Raw genomic sequence first — 25,090 nt, 5'->3', positions numbered from 1 at the left:
TAGACATTAGAACCAATATTTAGCCCATTTCTAATTCCACCCTTGCCCCAACACCCCCTCTTTATCTCCCTGGAGCCATCAGCTGGTAACAGGTCAATGCAGGCAGTTGTATTTTGGAGATACCCAGAGGAATTGGATAATATCACATTAACCTAGTTTAGAGACATTATCCATGAATATTAATAAATAATGCAGGACACCCAGACACTGTTTTTACACAGGACAGTTTGGTACTAAACACAAGTGGAGCTGAGCTGCAATGAACACGGTGTACAATTAGATGTGTCTTCTCCCCTGAAAGGCCTGGTGTGTCTGGGAGAGCTGGGTGCCTAGTATGTACATATGTGCCATATGACGAGGAGACACACGCATCATTCGTCTTCTTTTCAAGCCTAAAGACTCATTCAGTTTGTGCTGAGCAGTCGACTGATCCATTTCTCAGGACGGGGGGGGGGGCGGAATGTTTTATTTCACGGCCTGTCTGATTCCATCATCTCAGATTCTGGATTTCACCCTGCGTGTGAGAAATAAATGAGGTCGGGGCAGTCGGGAGGTGCAGTGGGCGTCTCAAGCTGATTCCCTGGATGTTAGTGTGTAGGTTGGTCTCAGGGACCCCCCCGCGCTCCGCACAGTGCTGAGTCCCGGCCAGTCTGTAAGCTGTACAATCCGCTCAACTGCTCTAGGGAGAGATCTACGGAGAGAGATAACGGGGCTGCGCTATAGAGCGGTGATCGGGACCGGCTGACCGGGGAACACAGGGACAGCTGGCAGCTCCGGATCACAGCTGACCACGGGCACATCTAGACCATTCCAGTTGAGTGCGGCATTGGAAGATTACATCTTGATCCGAGGACAGGACACAGGGATAAGGTAACCCATAGGTATAGGTAGGCGCTTTGGATCTGCCTGCTTCCTTATTACTAATCCGCCAGGGGATTGATTAGAACACTTCTGACAATCGGCATACATGATCATTTTTATGTTTGCAGCGATCAGATCATGGATCTGCTGTATGTACATATATAGATGACAAGCCTCTCCCCAGCACCTGTCATCAGACCACTGACTACGATCCCCAGTCTTTAACTCACCTGGATCTCCCTATTTTATGGCTGTGCTACATTCTCTAGTCCCCAAATTGTGATCCCCCCCCCCGAGCAGATGTGTATATGTTATATAACATGAATTATGTAATATATAAATAAATAATATGTCATATCTGAATATGCATCTGTTAGAAAAATAGGATTGCAATTTTATTTTGTGCTGTAGGATTGCAATTTTATTTTGTGCTGAACATATGCCAAGCATCCTCTGTCTGCTGATGGCATGCCAGTATGTGTTCCATGTACATGTCTGCCACTTCATGTATTAAGAAGCATTTAACCATGCATGTGGAAATGTATGCAGCTCTATGGACGTAGGTGAATAGGCTTTTCCACTGCATGTAGGACACTGACAAGGGGATGAACAGAAATGGCATTTTAGAAATGATTTGGAGGCGGAGAGCAGGGGGGTAGATTTATTTATTTACTTTTTTAATGTAAGGGTTAATTGGTTAAATCTAGTGCTCAGTGTTTTGTTTAACCCTCACCCAGCATGAGTCATGACTGTAAGGTCTCCCCCAGGATCCCCCTTTCCCGAAAGGGTCACATCTGCTGAGTTTGGTGTCCAGAGATAGTCTGCACATGCCAGCTGTGCTGAACAGCTGCACCAGACCTTGGGATAATCCGAGATCAGCCAGCCGGTAATGAGTTCTCCATCACACACAGGGAGGAGGTGACATGCCTGTGTTCAACAGACCAGTATCTCAGGAGCAAAGGGCCCATGCCCTATATCATGGCCTTGTCGCCACATAGGAGATTGCTTTTTTCTTATTGTTGTATGTACAGTTTTAAAGTTTAGCATCCATGCATAAAACTCAGCAACCCTTTATTATTATTATTATACAGGTTTTATATAGCGGCATCAATTTGCGCAGCACTTTACAAAATATGAAAAAGGGTTTATTTTTGGTGAGTAAGAAGAGTCTTCTACTGTAAGAAACACTCCATAGTCATTGGCTTCCTTCCACATTCTTCCACATTCTTGATCACCAACGACAGGTAATTGGATTAAAGTTTCCTACTCACTTTTAATGCAATGCTAATGAGGGGTTTTCCCATTGGGGTCCCAGCTTTTGTTTTTGTTATGTGACATACCGTTGCCCTATATTGATACCTTAATGGATTCTCTATGTTCTGTTTCTTGTGGTCAGGAAATTTTAAAGAGAACCAGTCACAAATGGAAATATGCAAGAATCAGAATATTCATAATACTATGATGGGTTTATGCAAGAATCTAAATATTTACAATACTATGATAGATCTATAGTTGCTACCGTAAGGCCATGTCAGATGGCACATTCTGCTGTTGCCCACATATTACCAATGGCAGAATCGCCAAGAGGCAAGGCAACCATTTTCCCTAATGGAGCAACTCTGTTGCTGGCCCAGAGCATTGTAGAATGGCAGAAGCACTGCCTAGCCAGGGAGCAGCGGTGAAGCCATAACCAGCGATGGAGCAACTCCATAGGAAAAGGTAAGTGGTCTCTTAGTGATCCTATTACTAGCAAGTTGTTGCAAGCTTTAGGCTCACTCACCTGTCATAGCCCTAAATCAGCCCTACTTTTCTTGTCTAAGGATGGCTTACAGAGCTGGAAGGCAAGGCTAATGGACCTCCATGGAGTCTTAAATTAGCTCCCTTTTAATGTTCCTGACTTCATCCTAATGGCACAAACTGTCTCACTGACTCCTTAATATGGATATTGGTATCAAATGAGCCCTGTAGTTTAGAGTTCCTGGACCCTGTTATTTAATACTGCTATGCACACTCAGGAATCAGATCTCAGGAAGTCTCTCAGCTCCAAATGGTGTCCTCAAAAAAGTGGAGTGACATACATGTGAAAACATCTAAAAAAAATTTGACCGACACAACCCCTTTAGTGACTCAATCTGAAGTCCCTGGGTAACCACAAATACCAATAAATTACAGAATAACCTCTTTGTAGGACTCAACAGCGACATACACGCTGTTATGTAACCACAAATACCAATAAATCACAGAATAACCTCTTTGTAGGACTCAACAGCGACATACACACATTTATTCCTCTGCATAGTTATAGTAATTTCAGACGGAATATTTACATTTTTGCATAATCCCAATTGTAACTGGTCCTCTTTAAAGATACATTAAAGTGCAATTTCAGAATTAGGCCACAAAATGCATACAGAGCACACAACCTACTTGCCCAGAACTGTTTTTCTATTTAGGTGTTTTTGTGGTGCCTCTGCCTAACCCACCGCCGAAAATCATCTTGTTGTAGGTATTCACTATACCTAGGTGGATTTCCTTGCGTCTCTGGGTATTTGAGATCCAGGGGGGTCACAGAGCTTCATCGCAATGATGACAATATCACCCAGCATACTGTCTACTCTCATCCCTCTCTGCTTACCAAAGGTTCCTCAAGAAATCAGATCCTAGGAAAAGAAGAGCCATTATACTCGCCTCTCTGGTGGCCCATGTGTCCCATCTTCCCTTCATTCCAGCTTTGCAGCCTCTGTCAATGTCTTCAGCAGTAGGCTCTTGACACTCCCCAAAGTGTTTATTGTCAAAGACATTGATGGAGGCTGTAGTACTGAAATAGTGGGGAAGTAGGACACATGGGCTGCCAGAGAAGTAAGTATAATGGCTGGGACCTGATGGCTTGATTTTCTTTAGAGATCTCAGAGGGTCTCTAAAGTGTCGCCAACCAATTGGGTTAATGTAGCATCTAGAGAGAGAAGAATAACCCAATCATATAGAGTATTGTACACAGAAAATATGCACACCAGGGAATAACTAAAAGTTTCACGACCCTGGAGCAAAATCTAAACGGGAACCTCCTTGTATCTAACATGTATCGTATATGTATCGTATCAAATGTCTTTTGAGGGTCTACTAAAACACCCTGGCTGATAATAGAGGGCCTCATTAAATGCCTAGGCTGTTAATCGATGGTCTCATAAAATACCTTGGCTGATAATTGAGGGTCTCATTAAATGCATAGGCTGATAATTGAGGGTCTCAATAAGTGCCTAAGTTAATAATTTAAAATAAAACTGGGTTTCAATTTTTCTTCTCCATTAATTCTAACAAACCTTATAGAGGTTCAGATAGCAGCTCACAAAGAAAATATGCTGTGGGTGGATGAAAAATGCTTCAGCACACAATATTGCGTGAACACATCCCATGGGTTAATAAAGAGGAATATAGTTATGCATGGACTCACTGCATTATCCCAGGAAGAGTTGCCTCCTCTACCCCCTCCCCTGTAATTACAGCCTAGAATGATGCACACATTATCAGAGTCCATTAGGTGTTATTTTGTACATAATGCACTCAATTACTACAATTAACAGTTGCGGAGGCTGTTGGGGATTACTAAGAAGTGCTTACACATTTTTTTCATATAGATGTGCAAGTTAGAGTGTTTTCTGTTTATGTGTTTATATGAAACGCTAATTGATGTCACCTACTATTTTACATTTTTTTTTGACAGCATGGCAATTAAGTGCAGAATGACAAGTTAAAAAATGTTAACATGCCATTACTGCAGTTTAAGGAATATAGTTTGTCACTTAGCTTATTATATATTTATATGCACTGAAGTTGATTCACATCAAGAATTATTCCACTTCATTTGCGTGATAGTGTGATTATGTATGGAGTAAACATAATCACCTCAACAGATGTTCTGTGACAATCAGCTCTTGGATTGGTGGGTTAGAAACTATTGCACGTTCTACCAGTGGACACAGTGATAGCCAGGCTCTATTTAGCGAGATCCCAGATTTGTTTTTTTCTTGGACTCTAGCAGTCAATGCTTGAACCCTAACCAATGTGGTTTCTGATAAACTGTTTTATATATATGTCAGACTAGAGCTACCAAAAATAGATTCCAGAAAATTGTTTGGAATCTGTAGCATTTAGACAGTGGCTACGTTTTCTCATTTGCATTCAACACAGTGCGGACAAGCCCTTAAAGCGAATCTGGCAGTAGACATGTGCGATTTCGTTTCGTTACCAATCGAAATTCGTACAAATTTTCCTGAAATTCAGAAGCATCCAAAATCCGAATTGCAGTTTCCGAATTAAATACGAAATTCCGTTAACGAATTTCGGATCCGAATTTCTTTGAAACAGGAACTAATATTACCCCTGTAAATTAGACATGTGCGATTTTGTTTCTTTACGAATCGAAATTCGTACGAATTTTCCTGAAATTCGTAAATTCGGAAGCATCCGAATTGCAGTTTCCAAATTATATCCGAAATTCCGTTAACGAATTTCGGATCCGAATTTCTTTGAAACAGGAACTAATATTACCCCTGTAAATGAGGTTGAACAACATGACAAGATTTTTTTAAAAATCCGAAATACGGATCCGCTGCTGCTGAGGGTTGCATTACAATACACACAGGCAGGAAATATGAAATTCCGTTGACGGAATTTCGTTCCATTACGAACATTCGTTATATTGAAGTTAAAAAGCAAAGTACATTTATATTGGAGTTGATGGTAGTTTTTTTTAAATACGAAATTCGGATACAGAATCCGTTAACGGAATTCGTATTTCGTTTTGGTTGACCAATCAGAGGTTTTCTTTTCTGCTGCTGAGAGTTGCATTACAATACAGGCAGGAAATACGAAATTCCGTTGATGTATTTTCGTTCCGTTACGAACATTCGTTATATTGAAGTTAAAAAGCAAAGTACATTTATATTGGAGTTGATGGTAGTTTTTTTTTATCCGAAATACGAAATTCGGATACGGAATCCGTTAACGGAATTCGTATTTCGGATAAAAAAACAACTACCACATCGACTCCAATATTAACAAAGGTATTTTTGCTTTTTAACTTCATCATAATGAATGTTCGTAAAGTTACGAAAATGTGCCGAAACTAACGGAAATTCGTATTTCATACGAATCCGAATTGAGTTTCGGATACGAATTATGAGGTACGAAATAACGGATATTACGAAACGGAACAAATTTTTTGACGGCGCTCAAGTCTATCTGGCAGTCATCTTAAATTGTTAAAACAGGTCCTGCCTAAGAGCAGGCGCCACAAGATGCCTTTTCGTATCTTTATGACTTACAGAATTCTCTATTGGGCACCCTGGGAAACTTCCATCTTCCATTCAGTGGGCACTAGGTACCGTTTTATGAGACAGGGTGCAGACAGGTGAGGTATGCTTAGCCCAGGCAGTGATAAAGATCCTCAGGACCGAGGATTAGGTAAGTGTTTCTTCTTTATTTTCTGCCCTAGACCAGTTCTTTAAGTCAGATCGCTACTAGCTAATTGAAACTAAATCAGAGAGGCACTGAAAAATTTTTTTCTGGCTAACAAAGGTAATAGCAGGCATTTGTAGTACCTGCTTTTCAACAGTGTTTAATGGCAAGCAGGTTCACTTTAAAGTTGAGTAGTAAAGGCATAAGGAATGGAGAATACCTTAAAGGGGTTCTTTCGTTTTTTTAAAAACTCACATATTAACATTAGTCCCACATTTTGCACCACAAGATCCATGCATATACCAGTAGTTAGAAGCAACACATGCAAATGCTTTATTGGGAGGGAAGGGGGCAGAACTCTGATGTAAAGCTGTTTAAGGCTTCCGGCCCAATGGGCTTGATTCCAGCATCTCCTGGGTTGCACTAAAGACAATTTGCTCAAATGAAAGCTGCATGAACACAACTTGTGGGGCAAGTTGGTAAAGTTTTTTTTGTTTTTTTTTTAACATTACAGTTCACTTTGTCTTTACGCAATTTGTCTAGTTCATACAGTATAGGTTAAAGGTATAGAACCAGCTCAAATTTGAGTATTAACATTTCTCTTTCTTGTCAATTTGAGGGACGCAGGAAGACTGTAACCTTCTTCAGGCTATACTCCTACAGGAGGGTTGGACACTGGCAAACATAAAAACTGTAGGCCAGCCTGGTATAACCCCTACTACTACCAGCATGCCTCAGGTTGGTTAGCTAATGTCCTAGGAGGATGGATGTCTTCTTACTTTAGCTCTGCTGAGAAAAAACGAACTTATATTGTTTACTACCATGTTACTAGTATAGTCGGCTCTGGCCAATATGACCCTTCACCTGCTACCAGCAGTTAGCTTTTTTCATTACCATAGGCCTAGTTTCGTACCCTGAGCTATGTTGCTTCACCCCTACCAGATTGCAACTTGTTTGATTCTAGAAACAGGGGGAACAGCCCTGCTGCCCCAAGCTCACATTGCCTTCTGTTACTAGAGTCTATGCCATCTTCAGTCTTCCTTAGCTCTGTCAGACATGGCCACCTCATCTTGTCTGTCTAAGGTCATGCATGACTTTAGGGCCCAAATAACACAGATGTTTGCTGATTCCAAATGCAGATGCCTCAAGTGTACTCCTTGGCCTTACTCCACAGATTATGTATTAAATCTACCTGCTGCCTTAGCAGCTCTCAAGTCATTAGCCTCTGAGACTGTCTGATTCTGAGTCTTTCCAGTCCTTACTAAACAAGATCGCTTCTTTGTAGTTGCAGTCTTCTGCCATCACTCCCTGTTGGCTCTTATTGACATGGTATGCACCACCACCACAACATTGAAGCTATAGAATCAGCCTGTTGATTCCACCAGTGCTGTTTCTGGTCTGGGGTACCTAAAGCTCCTAACACCACCAACACCAGTGGTGCACCCACTGTTACAGGTTTTCCCTCAGAGCCTATTCACACTATCCAGTGCATTAAGGGCATAAACGCACTGGATCGCATACACAAATCCTCCCCGTGTTTTGGGGCAGGAGGGGGCTATTCATTCCAATGGCACCGCAAACACGCTTCCCGCCTGCAGTGTGATCGCCGGCACTGGAACCTGTGGTGCTCGTTTGTGTCTAGGTGCTAAAATAACAAAGATATACTCAGCTGAAGCTCTGAGCTGGCCAGCTGTCATGGTGTGCTCCCTCCAGCCTGTACCCTGCTCCGCAGCACACTGGAATGTTCCTCAGCGTCTTCATATCTATGCACAGTGTATAGATGCAATGATTTACTGGACCTTAGACTGCTGCAGAGGAGGGGAGAGGCATTCCAGGGACCAGTCTTAGAAGAAGCCGATGTTCTCTCTCTCTCCCTCTCTCCAGCACGTGCGTGCTCAGTCACCTACCTACATTAGAATTCTGTGGAAGTGACATGAGGTCCAGAATAGTTCTTCTTTAACAAAGCAACCACCATCCCAGTGCAAGACACACGTCTTTAAGGACCCAGTGATCTAGTCTATCTAGACTTCTGTTCTCACTGACAGGTCCTGCCCTTCACCCGTTTTAGCTGTGACCTTAATATGCCAAACACTGACTGGTATAAGGCTATCAGAAGGGACCTGATCACTATTGCAACTGATCTCTTGAACTTTAGAACACGTGGCTGTAACTCGCAGATACAGTGTTAATGGGCTGCTGAAGGTTTCCCATCTAATTCCCTGCATTCATTTGCTGTCAGTCCACATGTGGAGAACATTTTGGTTAAAGTGTTGGACTGTGAAGCCTGCATCCAAAAAAATGCATATTCTGCATGGCCTTCAAGAGACAACATCTCTTTGAGTCTACACTGGAAACCATTATCAAGAATATCACAGATGACAAGAGCACTTATCTTCCTCAGTCAAAGATGCCTTAGGCTGAGCTTAGGAAGACTCGCCCTTCACTGGAAAAGTCCTTTCTGTTAAACCATGACAGCAAGTCAAAACAAATCCAGGCCTGGTTCCCATCCCAGCCGCAAGACTTGGGGCTCCAATTCTGCCAAGCACTAAGATAAATCTACTGTGGTTTAAAGGTGCACCCCCACTTTACAGAATTGGGGGACGTCTTTTTGAGATGCTTTCAAAAAGTCTGCATCTCAGATGCCTGCGTGTGGAAGATGTTTCTTGGGGTACAAGCTAGAGTTTCAATCCCAGCCCCCTCCTTAGTTCATCAATTCCAACATTCCTGTGTCACTGCACAGATTAGTAGATAATCAGACAGCCCTAGTTGGTCTTATGGAGTAGGGTGACCCTGTGGCAGAACAGTTTCAGGGGGTCCTACTCCAGCCTGTTTTTGGTCCTCAAACTCAAAGAATGCACCCACCCCATATTAGATCTAAATGTCTTCTTTTAAGCTCAGAAGTTCTGTATGGAATCCACCAGGTCTGTCATCACCTCCCACCAAAAGGGAGACTTCATAGCGTCTGTGTACATTTCTACACTTTACTATGGGCCCTTGGCAATTTCAGCTTGTAGTCCCGTTTCTCTTCTGCATCTCGGGTGTTCAGTAAGGTGTTGGCCCCAGTACCAGCCTGGCTGCAATCTTGGGGCATTTGCATTGTCCGATTCCTAGATGACCTGCTACTGAGGAACAGTCTGAACTTGCAGACAATGTAGACTGTCCATACCCTGAAGAGGTCTGGTTGGTCCCTGAATCTCCAGAAATCGACACTGGAATGCACATCTCAAGCTGGGGTTTTCATTCTGCAGGAGAAGCTTTTAAACTGTACCTTTCAGTCCAGAGGTTGCCTGACTCACTACTTTTGCATGAAGTCCTGGGGCTGATGGTAGGCTCCTTCAAGGCAGTTTAATTTGCCCAGTTTTAATCAACACGCCTATAACACAACATTCTGCTCAACTCATCTGGCACAGAGGACCAGGTTTAGTGGCTCAGGAATCCGGCTCTGTAGTCAGGGAAGTTCTTCCTTCCCAAGTCTTGGACGATCCTCATGATGGATGCCTGCCTGTTGGGTTGGGGAGGAGTCATGGACACTCTGTCGATACAAGGGACATGGACATTGGAGGAATCTTGATTCCTGATCAACATCCTGGAGCTCTAGGCAGTTTGGTTGTCCCTGCAACATTGGACTGCCTGACTGGAATGCAATCTGATCCAGATTCAGCAGGACAACACCACAGCAGTAGCATACATCAACCATCAGGGAGGAACCAGAGGTCTCACTGCAGCAAGAAAGGTACATCAAATCCTGTCCTGGGCAGAACTTCACATTTTAGTCCTGTCCACCATTTACATCTCAGGCATGGACATTTGACAGGCAGACTTCCACAGCTGGCACAGCCTGAACCCTGGGGAGTAGTCTCTACACCCAGAGATGTTCCATGACCTTTGTCAGAGATAGGGGACACCAGATGTAGACCTCTTGGCCTCCAGGGTCAACATAAACTGTACAGATTTGTCTCCAGGTACAGGGATCCCCTAATGGAAGCAGTGAATGCTCTGGCGGCTCCATGGGATTAGTACACCCTGATCTACGCCTTTTCTCCCCTGGAACTTCTTCCTCATCTGCTTTCGGAAGATTGAGATGAAGGGCCTTTCGGTGATCTTCATGGCTCTGGATTAGCTCAGACGGATGTGGTACTCTGACCTGATAAGACACCTGACTGACGCTCCGTGGACTCTTCCAGACTGTCCAATACTTCTCTCTCAAAAATTATTTCCCATACAGGGTCACTGACTTTTACAGCATGGCTCTTCGGAGGGATGGGGCATCTCTAATTCTGTCATTGCCACTATGCTAAAGCGAGGAAGTCTACTTCTCACAAGATCTAGCAACGTACATGGAAGGCATACTGCACTTGGTGTGATTCTTGGGGCTTCCAGCCTTGGAGATTCTGCGTGGGATGAAGCCCCTCCTTACAGCTAGATCTGGACCAGCTCTCCGCACTATTAAGGGCCAGTTCTGCGCTCATGCTATCTTGTTTCAGAAAGAAACCATTACCTTTCAAATCCTTGATTAAGGCTTTTCTTTAGGGTGCCTCCCATTCTTGTAGCCAATACCTCTGCAAGGCAAGTTTCCAAACTGGTGGCCTTATCCTGTAAAGAACCCTTACTGGTCTTACACCAGCACAAGGTTTTTGTGAGGCCCATAACTTCCTTCCTACCTAAGGTAGGTTTGACCTTTTCACCTCCGCCAGTACATTGTTCTTCTGTCACTTTGTTTCGTTCCATTTCATCTGAAGGAGATCTCCCTTCATTGTCTGGATGTAGTTAGGGCTGTGAGAGTCTATATCTAAGACACTGCTTCCTTTAGAAAGACTGACTCTTTTCATTTCGGATGGTCCCCATAAAGGTGCACCAGCTTCTCGTTCTACATTTCTTAGTGGCTCAGGAACACCACTATCCAAGCTTATGGTCTCAAGGATCAGGTTCCACCCTTTCCTGCTAGTACACCTACTCTGGCTTCTGTTTCACAGATGTGTAAGTTTGCCATCTGGTCTTCTGTTCAAACGTTCTACCAGGTGGATGTTCAGGCATCATTTGATGCCAGCTTTGGGCGTAAGGTCCTTAAGCTGCTCTTTGAGCTGCAGGCGGATGACAGTAGGATTTTTGTATGCAATGTAAAATCCTTTTCTTGGAGTCCATTGAGGGACACAGGACACACCCCTCTGTCTTTCTGATCATACTGTTGTTACTGCTTTTGCAACAAAACTGAGACATGCTTGTAATAAGAGGGGTTATTATGGGCTGGCCTACAGTTTTTTTGTTTGCCAGTGTCCAATCTTTCCATACCTGGCAGTTTAACCCAGTTTAGGTTACAGTCGTCCTGTGTCCCTCAAATCCAAGAAAAGGATTTTACAGTACAAAAATCAAAATATTCTTCACAAGCAGTAAATGGGCTTTAAAACCTACTAATATTTGTTGCTGCAGATACTGTGAAGAAACAAATCCTCAAAGTTCACAGCAGAAGCACCAAAGTCATTTAAATGAACAGCTCAGCTACTCCTGCTCCACTTCCCAGCAGTGACCTTCCATTTCTTGTAATCTCTAATGTAATTATTAATCAGGTGCTGTGGGAGGGTCGAGCAAGGTGATCCAAGCTGCTGAGAGATGGGTGGAAAACCTCAGTGCTTCTGCTTTGAGCTGGAGAATGAATTGCTACACAATGTCTGCAGCTAGATAGATCAGTGAGGGCTTGTTTTAAAGTTAATTTGCTGCTTGTTAAGAATATGTAAAAACTTAAATAATGGTAGCCTGGTTATAGATTTATTTTACATGGCAACACGTGTATCGGGTGTTGCTTAGGACAGTGCCACAAAGAGTGGTGGGGCTTATGTCTTCCTTTTAATGTGATTTGGGCTTAAATAGAACCTGTCTATGTAGAAGAATAAGATCTGCCATTGCTAAGTTGTTTTTGAAAGTAGAAGCTCTGGGGCTGTTATTCTTTTTGTTTTATTACTAAATGAGTCACCAACCTGATAAAAGCAGCTAAGGAAGCGTTGGCACGCCTGATATGCACATGCTTTTATCAGGTTAGTGGCTCATTAACCCATTAGTAGTGAAGGAAGGATTAGGATGACAGCTCTGGAGCTTGCACCTTCAAAAAGGTGGCTGTCACATATCTATAGTTAAAGTTTACAGCTTTTTTTCCCCAAACTTGAGCAGTATAGTTGAATTAACACAGAACTCCAGTCTGCAGCCATGTATATATTTGTATACTTCCACCCTGCATGTTCTGCAGCTTCCTTCCCTTAATTCAATGTTCATATGCAGTTTTCTACCTTTTAAAAATGGAAAGAAAAAAAAAAAGAGGTCGCATGACCATCCTCTGTCTTTTTATACCTACTCTACAGTTACGGTTGCCACCTTTTCTTCAGGAGGAAACCCTAGCCCCGCACGTGGCGATTATTTTTGAGAGAATATAGAAGAGAGAAGGAGGAGAGGCAGCCAGGGGAGGGAGTAAAGAGACCGGCTATTGAGGAGTACAAATATCAGCAATACATTATACAGCAATACAAAATAATATGAAGCTACATACTCTGTGTTGTTCTGGGGTGGCGCCCTGATGTATCCAGGGTCTCAGGTGGCCTGTGCGGGCTCTCCCCAGGGCTGTGCGCGCTCTCGGGTGGACTCTGCGGACTCTCAGATTTGATTAAGGCTTTTCTTTAGGGTGCCTCCCATTCTTGTAGCCAATACCTCTGCAAGGCAAGTTTCCAAACTGGTGGCCTTATCCTGTAAAGAACCCTTACTGGTCTTACACCAGCACAAGGTTTTTGTGAGGCCCATAACTTCCTTCCTACCTAAGGTAGGTTTGACCTTTTCACCTCCGCCAGTACATTGTTCTTCTGTCACTTTGTTTCGTTCCATTTCATCTGAAGGAGATCTCCCTTCATTGTCTGGATGTAGTTAGGGCTGTGAGAGTCTATATCTAAGACACTGCTTCCTTTAGAAAGACTGACTCTTTTCATTTCGGATGGTCCCCATAAAGGTGCACCAGCTTCTCGTTCTACATTTCTTAGTGGCTCAGGAACACCACTATCCAAGCTTATGGTCTCAAGGATCAGGTTCCACCCTTTCCTGCTAGTACACCTACTCTGGCTTCTGTTTCACAGATGTGTAAGTTTGCCATCTGGTCTTCTGTTCAAACGTTCTACCAGGTGGATGTTCAGGCATCATTTGATGCCAGCTTTGGGCGTAAGGTCCTTAAGCTGCTCTTTGAGCTGCAGGCGGATGACAGTAGGATTTTTGTATGCAATGTAAAATCCTTTTCTTGGAGTCCATTGAGGGACACAGGACACACCCCTCTGTCTTTCTGATCATACTGTTGTTACTGCTTTTGCAACAAAACTGAGACATGCTTGTAATAAGAGGGGTTATTATGGGCTGGCCTACAGTTTTTTTGTTTGCCAGTGTCCAATCTTTCCATACCTGGCAGTTTAACCCAGTTTAGGTTACAGTCGTCCTGTGTCCCTCAAATCCAAGAAAAGGATTTTACAGTACAAAAATCAAAATATTCTTCACAAGCAGTAAATGGGCTTTAAAACCTACTAATATTTGTTGCTGCAGATACTGTGAAGAAACAAATCCTCAAAGTTCACAGCAGAAGCACCAAAGTCATTTAAATGAACAGCTCAGCTACTCCTGCTCCACTTCCCAGCAGTGACCTTCCATTTCTTGTAATCTCTAATGTAATTATTAATCAGGTGCTGTGGGAGGGTCGAGCAAGGTGATCCAAGCTGCTGAGAGATGGGTGGAAAACCTCAGTGCTTCTGCTTTGAGCTGGAGAATGAATTGCTACACAATGTCTGCAGCTAGATAGATCAGTGAGGGCTTGTTTTAAAGTTAATTTGCTGCTTGTTAAGAATATGTAAAAACTTAAATAATGGTAGCCTGGTTATAGATTTATTTTACATGGCAACACGTGTATCGGGTGTTGCTTAGGACAGTGCCACAAAGAGTGGTGGGGCTTATGTCTTCCTTTTAATGTGATTTGGGCTTAAATAGAACCTGTCTATGTAGAAGAATAAGATCTGCCATTGCTAAGTTGTTTTTGAAAGTAGAAGCTCTGGGGCTGTTATTCTTTTTGTTTTATTACTAAATGAGTCACCAACCTGATAAAAGCAGCTAAGGAAGCGTTGGCACGCCTGATATGCACATGCTTTTATCAGGTTAGTGGCTCATTAACCCATTAGTAGTGAAGGAAGGATTAGGATGACAGCTCTGGAGCTTGCACCTTCAAAAAGGTGGCTGTCACATATCTATAGTTAAAGTTTACAGCTTTTTTTCACCAAACTTGAGCAGTATAGTTGAATTAACACAGAACTCCAGTCTGCAGCCATGTATATATTTGTATACTTCCACCCTGCATGTTCTGCAGCTTCCTTCCCTTAATTCAATGTTCATATGCAGTTTTCTACCTTTTAAAAATGGAAAGAAAAAAAAAAAGAGGTCGCATGACCATCCTCTGTCTTTTTATACCTACTCTACAGTTACGGTTGCCACCTTTTCTTCAGGAGGAAACCCTAGCCCCGCACGTGGCGATTATTTTTGAGAGAATATAGAAGAGAGAAGGAGGAGAGGCAGCCAGGGGAGGGAGTAAAGAGACCGGCTATTGAGGAGTACAAATATCAGCAATACATTATACAGCAATACAAAATAATATGAAGCTACATACTCTGTGTTGTTCTGGGGTGGCGCCCTGATGTATCCAGGGTCTCAGGTGGCCTGTGCGGGCTCTCCCCAGGGCTGTGCGCGCTCTCGGGTGGACTCTGCGGACTCTCAGATGGGCTGTACGGGCTCTCATAGTGGGCTGTGCAGGCTTTTAAGAGGATGTGTGGGCTCTCAGGTGGGCTGCTATGTGGGCTCACAGGTGGGCTATGCGTGCTCACAGGTGGGCTATGCAGGCTCTCAGTTGGGCTTATGGGGACTCTCATGTGGGCTGTGGGGGCTCTCAGGTGGCTGTGTGCGGTCTCAGGTGGGCTATGTTGGCTTTGCTGTGTGGTACAAAGGAGAAGATGTGCTGATCGGCCGGCGCCTGTTTAAAGGCGCCCGCGACTCACAAGAAGATGCAGCTTCAGGCACATGTGACTGCCTGAGGTCCGTTGCTTGCTGGAGACCTCAGCAGCCACATCTGTCAAATTGTGGCATCGGCACTTAGTGTCTTGTGTCTGGGTGTCAGCTGGCTGGAAACCCAGACACAAGACTCAAAAGCCAGACTGTCCTGGTGAATCCTGGAAAGGTGGCAACCCTATCTACAGTGGTCTGTGGGGTTAGTCAGGTGTAGTCAGCACATCACTACAGTAAAAACCACTCAACGGTGATTGACTTCAAACTAATACAGTAGATGATGGAATTGAAGCTGCACACCAATTACATTAGTCCAGATACAACTTTATTTATTCCATTAGGGTCAGGGGGACATTGAAGTAGAATAGCCAATGCATTTTGGGGGTCCAAAACACACACCCCGTTCATCAGGGCTTAATGAGAGAATTAATGTGTGTGGACTTCAATCCCTGCAGCTTAAACATTGTCTTGTATTGTACTCAACTGGTTTGGCAGCTGCTGATAAGCCTGGAGTCCTCTCATCACAACACACAATATAATAGTCTATGGTGATAGAAAAAAGTATAATAATAGATAATGAAGATAAAACTTTGCCTCACATGGAACGATATATTTGCTTCCCTATATTGAAATGTTTCAGAATCACATTACAGCTGAATATATTTAACCTAAAGCAAATATAAAATGGTTTGTGGTAAGCCACATTAATAAGTCTAGCTTGTCTTTAGCTTTAACTTGTACCAGTATAATACCAAACGCAAATAGGGAGCATGAAGACGCCTGGGCAGAAACAGAACATATTTCACTAGCTTTTCTACACAACATCATAATGCATTTTGCTTATGGGTTCTGAAAGAGAGGTAAGACTATTGCCTATAATCTGCTGGCAGAGTAGCTCAGTCCAGTGACACCATGTAGGCTGTCCTCTATTATCTTGCATTTCTCTTGACTGCAATTCATTCCAGCAGTGTTTCCCTTCTGTCCACAGCTGTCTGTCATTGAAACCTTGGAATGAGCTGTCTATTAAGGGATGAGTGATTTCTGACTCATCCAGCCCTTTGTGGAAATTTCATCTTGATCTAGGCACAGCAGGCTTTTTTTTCCCCCCCCAACCTGTGCTAGGGAGATAGAACAATGAAAGAGACAGAGAGCGCCACCTGCTGGGTGGATTCAAGACTTCATAATGTTTGTATGAAATATTTCATATTTACACAAAAAAAGCAGGAAATACACTTTTAAAATATTATTAATTTAGCTCTGACCATAACAAAGCAATAAAATACTGTACATACAAATCCACTATGCATTCTCTTTAATGCAACGATAATATTCTAGTTTTGGTAGTTATACTATAGCAGGGGTGATCAAATTATTTCGGAATTCAGGAGCCAAGAGTCTAAACGAGGAGCCAGCAGAATTTTTTTTAGGTGGTAGCTCCATTAACAACTATAAGCAACCTACAAAAGTTAGGCGCCAGCTGTCATTTTTAAGGAGCATTGGCGACCTGGTTCCTGGGATTTGTCCAGCCCTGTAGTATTGTATAGACAATTTTATAGAAAACTGTGCATGTTTATGAAGTTTCTCTTCATTCAAGAACATTGTGAAAGTGGTCATTTAAAGGTAAACTGGATTTTGGAAAACAAAAAGTATATTGTGAGCCACTGGGCAGATTTATATGAACAGGAGGGAAAAAAGGGCCCACAATGTTATAATCAGCTGATAGTGTCTACCCTCATGCTCCTACCCACACTGTATGTTGACAGGTATGTATTCGCAATGTAGACACCTTCCTTCTTATTAGTCAGCCTCATGGCCATGTTCCTAAAGCCCGTCACACACAATCTGATTGTACAACCTCCTTTAGATCTACCAACAAGTATGTAGTGCAAGGGTCGGCCCTCATAATACATAGTTTCGGTCAATCCAAAGCTTGTATGGTCAGATTGTAACCATTAGGTGACCATCAGGGCTTGGCTAAATGTGTGTCTAGATTCCTAGAGTTGAGCAGGGTGTATGGGGAAACTACAGGTAATGTTTTGTATGTAGCAACAATTAGACCATATCCATAGGAAACCTGGTTCACATTTTATTCGTTGTTGTACCATTTTGGAATCTCCTTAACCATTTCTGTTTTTGGCCCTGTGCAGGAGATGGGGAAGCAAAACAGCAAGCTCCGCCCAGAGATGCTACAAGACCTGCGGGAAAATACAGAGTTCTCCGATCATGAGTTACAGGAGTGGTATAAAGGTTTTCTAAAGGACTGTCCATCTGGCATTCTAAATGTCGAAGAGTTCAAGAAGATCTACGCCAATTTTTTCCCATATGGAGATGCCTCCAAGTTTGCCGAGCACGTGTTTCGTACATTCGATACCAACGGTGATGGGACCATAGATTTCCGGGAGTTTATCATTGCTTTGAGCGTCACCTCCAGGGGGAAGTTAGAGCAGAAACTAAAGTGGGCGTTCAGCATGTACGATCTAGACGGGAACGGCTACATCAGCCGGGATGAGATGCTGGAGATCGTACAGGTAATTGGGGATTTAGAAACATTTCTACAAGTATGGATTTTCAAACCGTGTGGTACTTTATTGATTTAGACATACAACATCCAAGTACATTGTTCTTTTCAGCTATTTTACATAGTATAAAAACAGTTTCTATAAATAAAATTCAAATAGTAAGTATACAAAAAGATACTCTACTAGAACAAGTTTTTTTCTTTTTTTTAAATACTGGTGGTCACTTTGTCTCCCCGGCCCAGATGCAGTAAGCTTTGATAGCCATCATTGACTGGTTGTAGAAGTACAAATTATAGCACAGGGTGTTATGACTTTTTCCTGACTCCAAAACTAAAAAAAAGGTTTTGCTATTTTAAGGCCTGAGGGGGAGGGTTAGACTAGAGGTAGGCAACCTTGGCAGTTTCACCACAGCTGGAGTGCTGAGGTTGCGTACGCCTGGGTCAGACCCTGTGTCAAATTTTTATTCCCATTGGATAATTCACTTCCATTGAAGGAGAAGGTAATCCAAATTTGTTTGCTGTCCCCAGTACAAGAAGTAAGGGGAAGTCTTTCAATGGTGACCCTTGTTTAGGGGACAGCAGTCTAAGAGGGAATTTGCCTTGCTTTATGAGATTCCCACTAACTTCCTGTTGCATCTTTAGGACAGGAAGTGAACGGTCATTTCCATAATGGTACATAGACCGCAGAAAGAAAAAAAAAGCTAGCAGAGGTTTTAACTGTTCGCTACTCTATCCACAAAAAAACAAATGTGGTCTACACATACATGTTTAACAGCTGATAATATGCAACATGCCGAAATGTTGGATGTAAAATTGCATATAGAATACAGAAATGAATCTGGTTTGTGTAATCCACAACAAGCTTAAAGCAGAATTCCAGGCAAACGACACAGCTAGAAACATACATGTAACCCGTGTTATCTGCCAATGTAATTCTGCTTAGCCAGCCTTTTAATACAGAACCCCCCCCTGCCGTACTGCATAGCCAGGCAAGAAACAACTGTATATCCCAATTCAGCTTTGTAGATTCCTATGTAAGCTCTCCAACTGCAGCCTGCTCTTTGGGCAATGAATCCTCGCTATCATCACCTCTGGCCAGTAAGCTGAAGGGTAATCTTTCGGACTAAGGCTTATGCAGTAGCAGACATTGTCTGTGTTAACTTCTCCCATTTATCACAGCATGTGAAATTTGACTTTCCCACCCATCCATGCAATATTTTTATATTTAGAGACATTTGGTGTGTGTGTTTTTTGCAGTCAAACAGCAGTTGTCGTTCTAAAAGTCTTCAATTACATGTGATCAGAACTGAAGTTTCCTTCTCAGTACTTTGTTTCCAGTCCCTTCTTGTAATCCTCTGGCTAATGAAGGCATCACGTGTCTCCATCCACTTGTAAACAAAGAGAAGTCTATTTTTTTACATTGCCCTTAGCATATGTGCCCCTTAAAGTGTATCTAAACCAAAACCAAAAATTTTATATTATGCAACTTACCAGCTGCATTCGTTTTCTTTTTTCTGTTATTTTCACCTGGTGATCTGGCCAGAAACACACTTCCTGTCTTAGGGTGGCTGCGCTCTATAAAGGTGCAATGGAGCCACTATTAGACAGCAGCATTGTCACCCTGTGGGGAAGTTAGTGTTAGATGGATTAGTAGATTTAGATGGACTTGACTAAAAAATTTAAGCTGAACTCCAGCTAAAACTTCTAAGCAGTTAGAGCAGTTTTTTCCCCTTTTTGGATAAAGATTTTTAATAAATGAATGAAAGCTGACCATTGTAAGCACCCCTGTCACTCTTAAACTGTTGTCCCAACCTTCTATCTACCACCTTTGCTGGACAGCTTGGCTTGTTAAAAGAAGTGGAAAAATAATAGACTTACTGGCCAGATAACCAGGTGAAAATAAAGGAAAAAAGCACAAAACAAGAAAACGAATGCAGCCACCACATCTAAGGATTGGTAAGCTGCAATCTACATCTTCCAGCGCTCAGAAAAACCATTGGTAGATTCCCTTTAGCGATCTTTGACGATGATCAACAAACAGGAGGGCTGCTGTCCTCTAGTAGAGGGTGTCGCGACCCACTTTTGGGTCACGACCCACGAGTTGAGAACCACTGCTCTAGGCCACTGGTAGATGTCCTCAAAGTACATGAAAAAACACAAAAAGAGACAGCGCCTTGTCCTCGTGCATTACCGTTTATTATAAATAGATGAAATTCAATCCAGGGTAAGAAAACTAGTCACATGTTCAATGTGGAGCCGCATTCCTTGGTGGTCCTGTATCTGGATGATGATGATATGTATTGCAGCTTGGGGCATTTTGGATGTTTCCTGCTTTACATTTACAGTACATGACTCCACATTGAACATGTGAGTAGTTTTCTTACCCCGGGTTGAATTTAATTTATGTATAATGAACTTGAATGCACGAGGAGAAGGCGCTGTCTCTTTTGTGGTAAGCTGCAATATATAAATCAGTTTTTGCTTTTGGGTTTGAATATGCTTTAAACTGACTATACACTATATACTTTTCTTTCTTTCATCCTGCAGGCTGTTAGAAAGCAGACTCCTCCATCCACACTAAACAGCATGGATGGAGGAATCCCCCCCACCCACCAGGCTATTGTATTCTGACACATGGTGCCCACAGCTGTCAACAGCTGATGGATGCAGTCACTATTCATTTGACAATTTTTGGCCCGACTCTTTTGATTAATTGACTTATGTTGGTTGGGCCACCCACTGTTAGAATTTCATCCAATTCCTGTAAATTAGCCAAACTTCTACCAGTGTATATACAGCTTTATGTGAAGCTGTCCCAGCCCTTATAAATAGCCACCATGTTCTAACTGTGTTCCATATATTCCAGGTCTTTTGGGTAGAATACAGACCTCTGTTTCTATAGAGTATGATAGTGGTACAGCTGTTTAAAGCAATATGTTCTTTTTCGTTAGGCAGAATAGGTGCAGTAAACAGATTTGCCACTGAGGTTCACGTAGGTGAAAATCTTGCACTTTCTGAATCTTTGAGGCCAGAAATTGTCAAATAAGGAAAAACAAACATAATTTGTCTTGTAATTCACGGTAAATCCTGTAAAGTTAGTGTCCCTCAATAATAGGACATATCTTGTGGCTCTGAGAAACCCAATGGCTTGGTGTGGCAATGTTACTAATGAATAGAGCTGAAACTCAGCAGCTACTACCCTGCTAAGCCAAGGACCCGTTTCAAGCACACTGATCAAACATAAAGTGACATATGTACATTTTTCATATCCAAAGACTCCAATAACTGCAAGGCTGATAATGTGTGAATATTTAGCTAATTCAAAGAAGATGGCAATGTATGTTAGGATAATCTTTTAGGTGAATTTGATAAAGGCAGTGAAGAAATATATATACATATTCCTAAACACACAAAAAAAAATTATTTTCTTTTCTGCTCCAGAAATTCTTGCATACTGGAAAGCTGTTGTCATTTAAGATCATGGGGGGGACTTTTAAACCGTTCATGTAGCCAACAGCTATGTGACCAAGATTGGCAGTCCAATATGGCCACTAGATGGAGCCAAGGAGCATAGGACATTCCCATGCTGCTCGGCTTTACCTAGTGGCCGTAATGGGCTGCTCACTATGTGACAGTTTTATAAGTCTCCCCCTAGGTGTTAAGGTCAGATGAACACATTGTTGAAGTAATACGTGTAGACAAGGCCTGCAAACCTTTTTAAAACCTCATTTATTAGCGTTTAAAGAAGAACTGTCAGTGTTACCCCTGGCAACAAATATAAATTTTCTTTTATTTTTTAACCAACTTCACAGATTCAGTTATCTTTGGTCGTCTTTTTTTTTTTTTTAAGACTCTTTGATGAATCTAAATTATGTTCTAGGGATTATGCATCACCATAGATAGAAATATCGAAGTGGTCAATGACTTGCAATTTCAGGGTTATCATTCTCCTAATTGCGCCACTACTTAGTGAGTCACTGATCCAGGACAAGGATTCTGATTTCACTAGCTGCATGCTTATTGTAGGTCACTGACAGGTTCCTACACACTGTTCTGCGGTTGCCAATATACATAGATGCCAGTGTGGTGGAGGCTGGAAATGAAACCTGAGCTCTATGCATATATAAATGCAAAATTATTGTGGCTGGGTATTTAATAAATCATTAAAAGTATTTTTTTAATAGGCAGCTAGTGTAAGTAACTGGATTAGACATGGTATCAGCCTCTTGCAATCCGCTATGCAACAGCTTTCAGACTGGGAGAGGGAGGGGCATGATTGGGAGCCAATCATGTGTGTTACATGCAAATGTGCTGAGAAGGAACATGCTGGTAAGAGGAGAGATCAGGGTAAGCAGTGAGATGACCTCGTATATCTCCTACTGCAGGGGTAGGCAACCTCAGCACTCCAGCTGTTGTGGAACTACAAGTCCCATGAGGCATTGCAAGACTTTGACAGCCACAGACATGACTTCCAGACACATAATGGAATTTGTAGTCTGTCCCACACCAGGGGTGCTGAGGTTGCCTATCCCTGTTGTGCTGCTTCTTCACTCTACATTCAGCAGGCTGGGGGTAGAAAAAGGACACAGTCTATGACTGTAATAGAGAGAGTGCCTGTGCTGTGTAAATTACAGAACTTGATGAACAGAACTACAAATCCTTTGGCAGGTAAAGCAGTTTTCATATTTGTGTTTTGTGCCTGGAGTTCAGTATTCAAACAAACATCATGGGTGACAAAGTATAGTCATTATGTGAATTCAGTAAAGAAAGGGCTTTCAGTTAATGAGCGCATTCTTTCTGATGCAGAGGGCATGTGATGTCTGATTATTGACTGCGTTTCCATGCATTTTTACAGGCAATTTATAAAATGGTTTCCTCTGTAATGAAGATGCCAGAGGACGAGTCCACGCCAGAGAAACGCACAGAGAAAATCTTCCGACAGATGGACACAAATAATGATGGTAAGATGGGAACACGTCTGAGTCATTTATTCTTTTCTCCATGACTTAATGAGCTATGTTTTGTATGTGTGATTGCCATATTGTACATTTATCCGTGGTCTGATCCCAGGTTTGGGGAAAATCCCACTTCTGCTCACCTTTTTTCTCTGTGCTGCTTGTCATTCTAGGTAAATTATCGCTGGAGGAGTTCATTAAAGGTGCCAAAAGTGACCCATCAATTGTGCGGTTACTGCAATGTGACCCCAGCACGGCATCGCAGTTCTGAAGCTGGCTGCAGCCTGGGAACCATCCGATTCATCTAGTGGCTGTGCCTCGCCTCTGCACAGCGGCCTGTCCCAGAATCCTTTTGGGCATTAGATGGACTTGAAAGCACTGCCAATCAATCAGCCCACTTCCTACCCCCTATTTATTTCTTACTATAAAACTTGTATTATGTTTATTGTATGGAGTAACCATGGGTTGCATGGAGATTTGGGGCACAAGGGTGGGGTGGGCATAATAAAGTGTCTAAAGGGACCAGATGCACATTGGAATAGTGAGAGATGCTACTTAATAGCATAAGGAGCCACCAGCTGCTTTGCTTTCATATATACTGTATGGCAGTGAGTCAAGGTGGTCTTTACTACAGTGAGCAAAGGTGGAACTGGTTGCACTAAAGCAGGGAGTAACTATGCACGCTATATTTCATTTATTTATTAGGGGAAGAGAGGGATGGTTTTAGATTATTATATTGTTTAGATATGCACTTTCCCTTTGTACCCTTGCTCCTTCATCTCATTAGAGGGAACCCGTTTGACCTAGTGTCCTTCTGTTCTGGGTAGAGGATCTGCATATAGATAGACCCTACTTTTATTTTTGGTATAACGGAATCGGCTCTTTTATACTTTGAGTATAAAGTGACATACTTTAACATCCACGCATACACTGCCAGTTATATTATTGGCATGTATATTTTGTGTGCATCTTTACAGCAATAGATTCTAATGACTAAAACATTTGAAGATACCTAGCTGCACTAAAAGTTGCTTCTATAGGAAAGAGTCTTTTTTAATAGCGTTGATGTCTTTTTATTATACTAACAGCCTGTCACTCAAAACAAAGTAATGGTACATAAAGAGATACCATAGGATCAGGTGTATGTGGATTCTCTAATGGTTTAAATGAGTGCTTCCATGTCGCTGTATAATGTTAGACACTTAGGAACATGGGAAAGCTCCCATGCCTGTAAAACACTTTTTTTAGGTGGTGATTCATTAGACTTGCCATTTGACTGTTCTGTCTTACATGATCATTAATGTACTTTTCAGGCATTGATGATTAGGTATGATATAGTTGGCTCATGTTTGAACTGTTTGTAATGTCCCCTGCAGGTGTTGGTGCAGCATCCACAACATACTAGTGAAAAGGGGTGGGGCTTTGCACAATTGCGTGACTTTTTATGTATGTTTGGGGGTCTGATTTTATGATGTCAGCCAGAGAGTTCTGTAATGGAGCTGTACAGTGAGGCTCACATTAATGAAGCGTCCTAAGATACTGCATTCGTGTGTTATGGTACACAGCCTGTGACTGCAATCAGTGCAAAAGGCTGGACTACTACTATTGTACATTGATAGATATTGTACATTCATAGAGAAGCCTGACAAAGAGCAGGGAGCATGAAACCACTTTGTGAACACCAGTATTAATTTAGCACAAGGGTGGGCAAATCAATATGGAATTCAGGAGCCAGCAGGATTGTTTTGTAGGAGCCAGCTGCATTGACAGCACCTAGAATAAACCTCAAAAGACGCCAGCTGTCATTTTTAAGGAGCACTGGCTACCTGGCTTCTGGGATTTGTTCAGCCCTGCTTTAGCATTTCATAATAAAGCAGCTTACATTGTTGTAATGCATTCTGACAGTTTATCAGTAAATGTCTTTAATAACAAATGTTCTACATCTGTGCTGTTTGGTTTCCATACTGGTCAGGGTCATGGCTGTGTGTTGTGGGGAATTTACTAAAACTGGAGCAAACAGAGTCTGGTTTTTAAGCTATTTCAAATGTTGATATCTCTTGAAAGGGATGCTGCGCCTTGATGTTTTTATGTTTTAGTTTCCTGCAGAATCAGTTTGTCCTGTCCCTTGCAGAGTCCTATTGAGTCACCCTTATGTGTGCTAGTAAGCTATGTGTGTCTTCACAAACACAGCAAGGCAAGTCACTCTTCTTCTCCCAGCTCCCTGCTCTCCCCTCCT

At 42.4% G+C, this 25,090-nt stretch overlaps 1 protein-coding gene across 3 annotated transcripts; it reads left to right on the top strand.

Moving 5' to 3' along the window:
- The first annotated feature begins 791 nt into the window (after positions 1 to 791).
- HPCA (hippocalcin) lies at positions 792 to 24,259 on the top strand. Of its 3 annotated transcripts, XM_018564526.1 has the most exons (5): positions 6,318 to 6,328; positions 7,687 to 7,689; positions 17,529 to 17,909; positions 22,755 to 22,860; positions 23,028 to 24,259. In XM_018564526.1, exons 3-5 carry the CDS (start codon positions 17,532 to 17,534, stop codon positions 23,123 to 23,125), a joined length of 582 nt encoding a protein of 193 aa, XP_018420028.1. In that variant the 5' UTR covers positions 6,318 to 6,328; positions 7,687 to 7,689; positions 17,529 to 17,531; the 3' UTR covers positions 23,126 to 24,259. The 3 variants fall into 3 exon arrangements, with proteins under 3 accessions (XP_018420026.1, XP_018420027.1, XP_018420028.1); XM_018564524.1 differs by lacking the exons at positions 6,318 to 6,328; positions 7,687 to 7,689 and adding an exon at positions 792 to 870; XM_018564525.1 differs by lacking the exons at positions 6,318 to 6,328; positions 7,687 to 7,689 and adding an exon at positions 819 to 877.
- The last annotated feature ends 831 nt before the right edge of the window (positions 24,260 to 25,090 follow it).

Source organism: Nanorana parkeri, unplaced genomic scaffold, assembly GCF_000935625.1.
Source record: "Nanorana parkeri isolate BGI_ZX_2015 unplaced genomic scaffold, ASM93562v1 scaffold757, whole genome shotgun sequence".
NCBI lineage: Eukaryota > Metazoa > Chordata > Amphibia > Anura > Dicroglossidae > Nanorana > Nanorana parkeri.
Note: the sequence above shows the minus strand (reverse complement) of the source record. Positions and strands in the feature narration are given on the sequence as shown.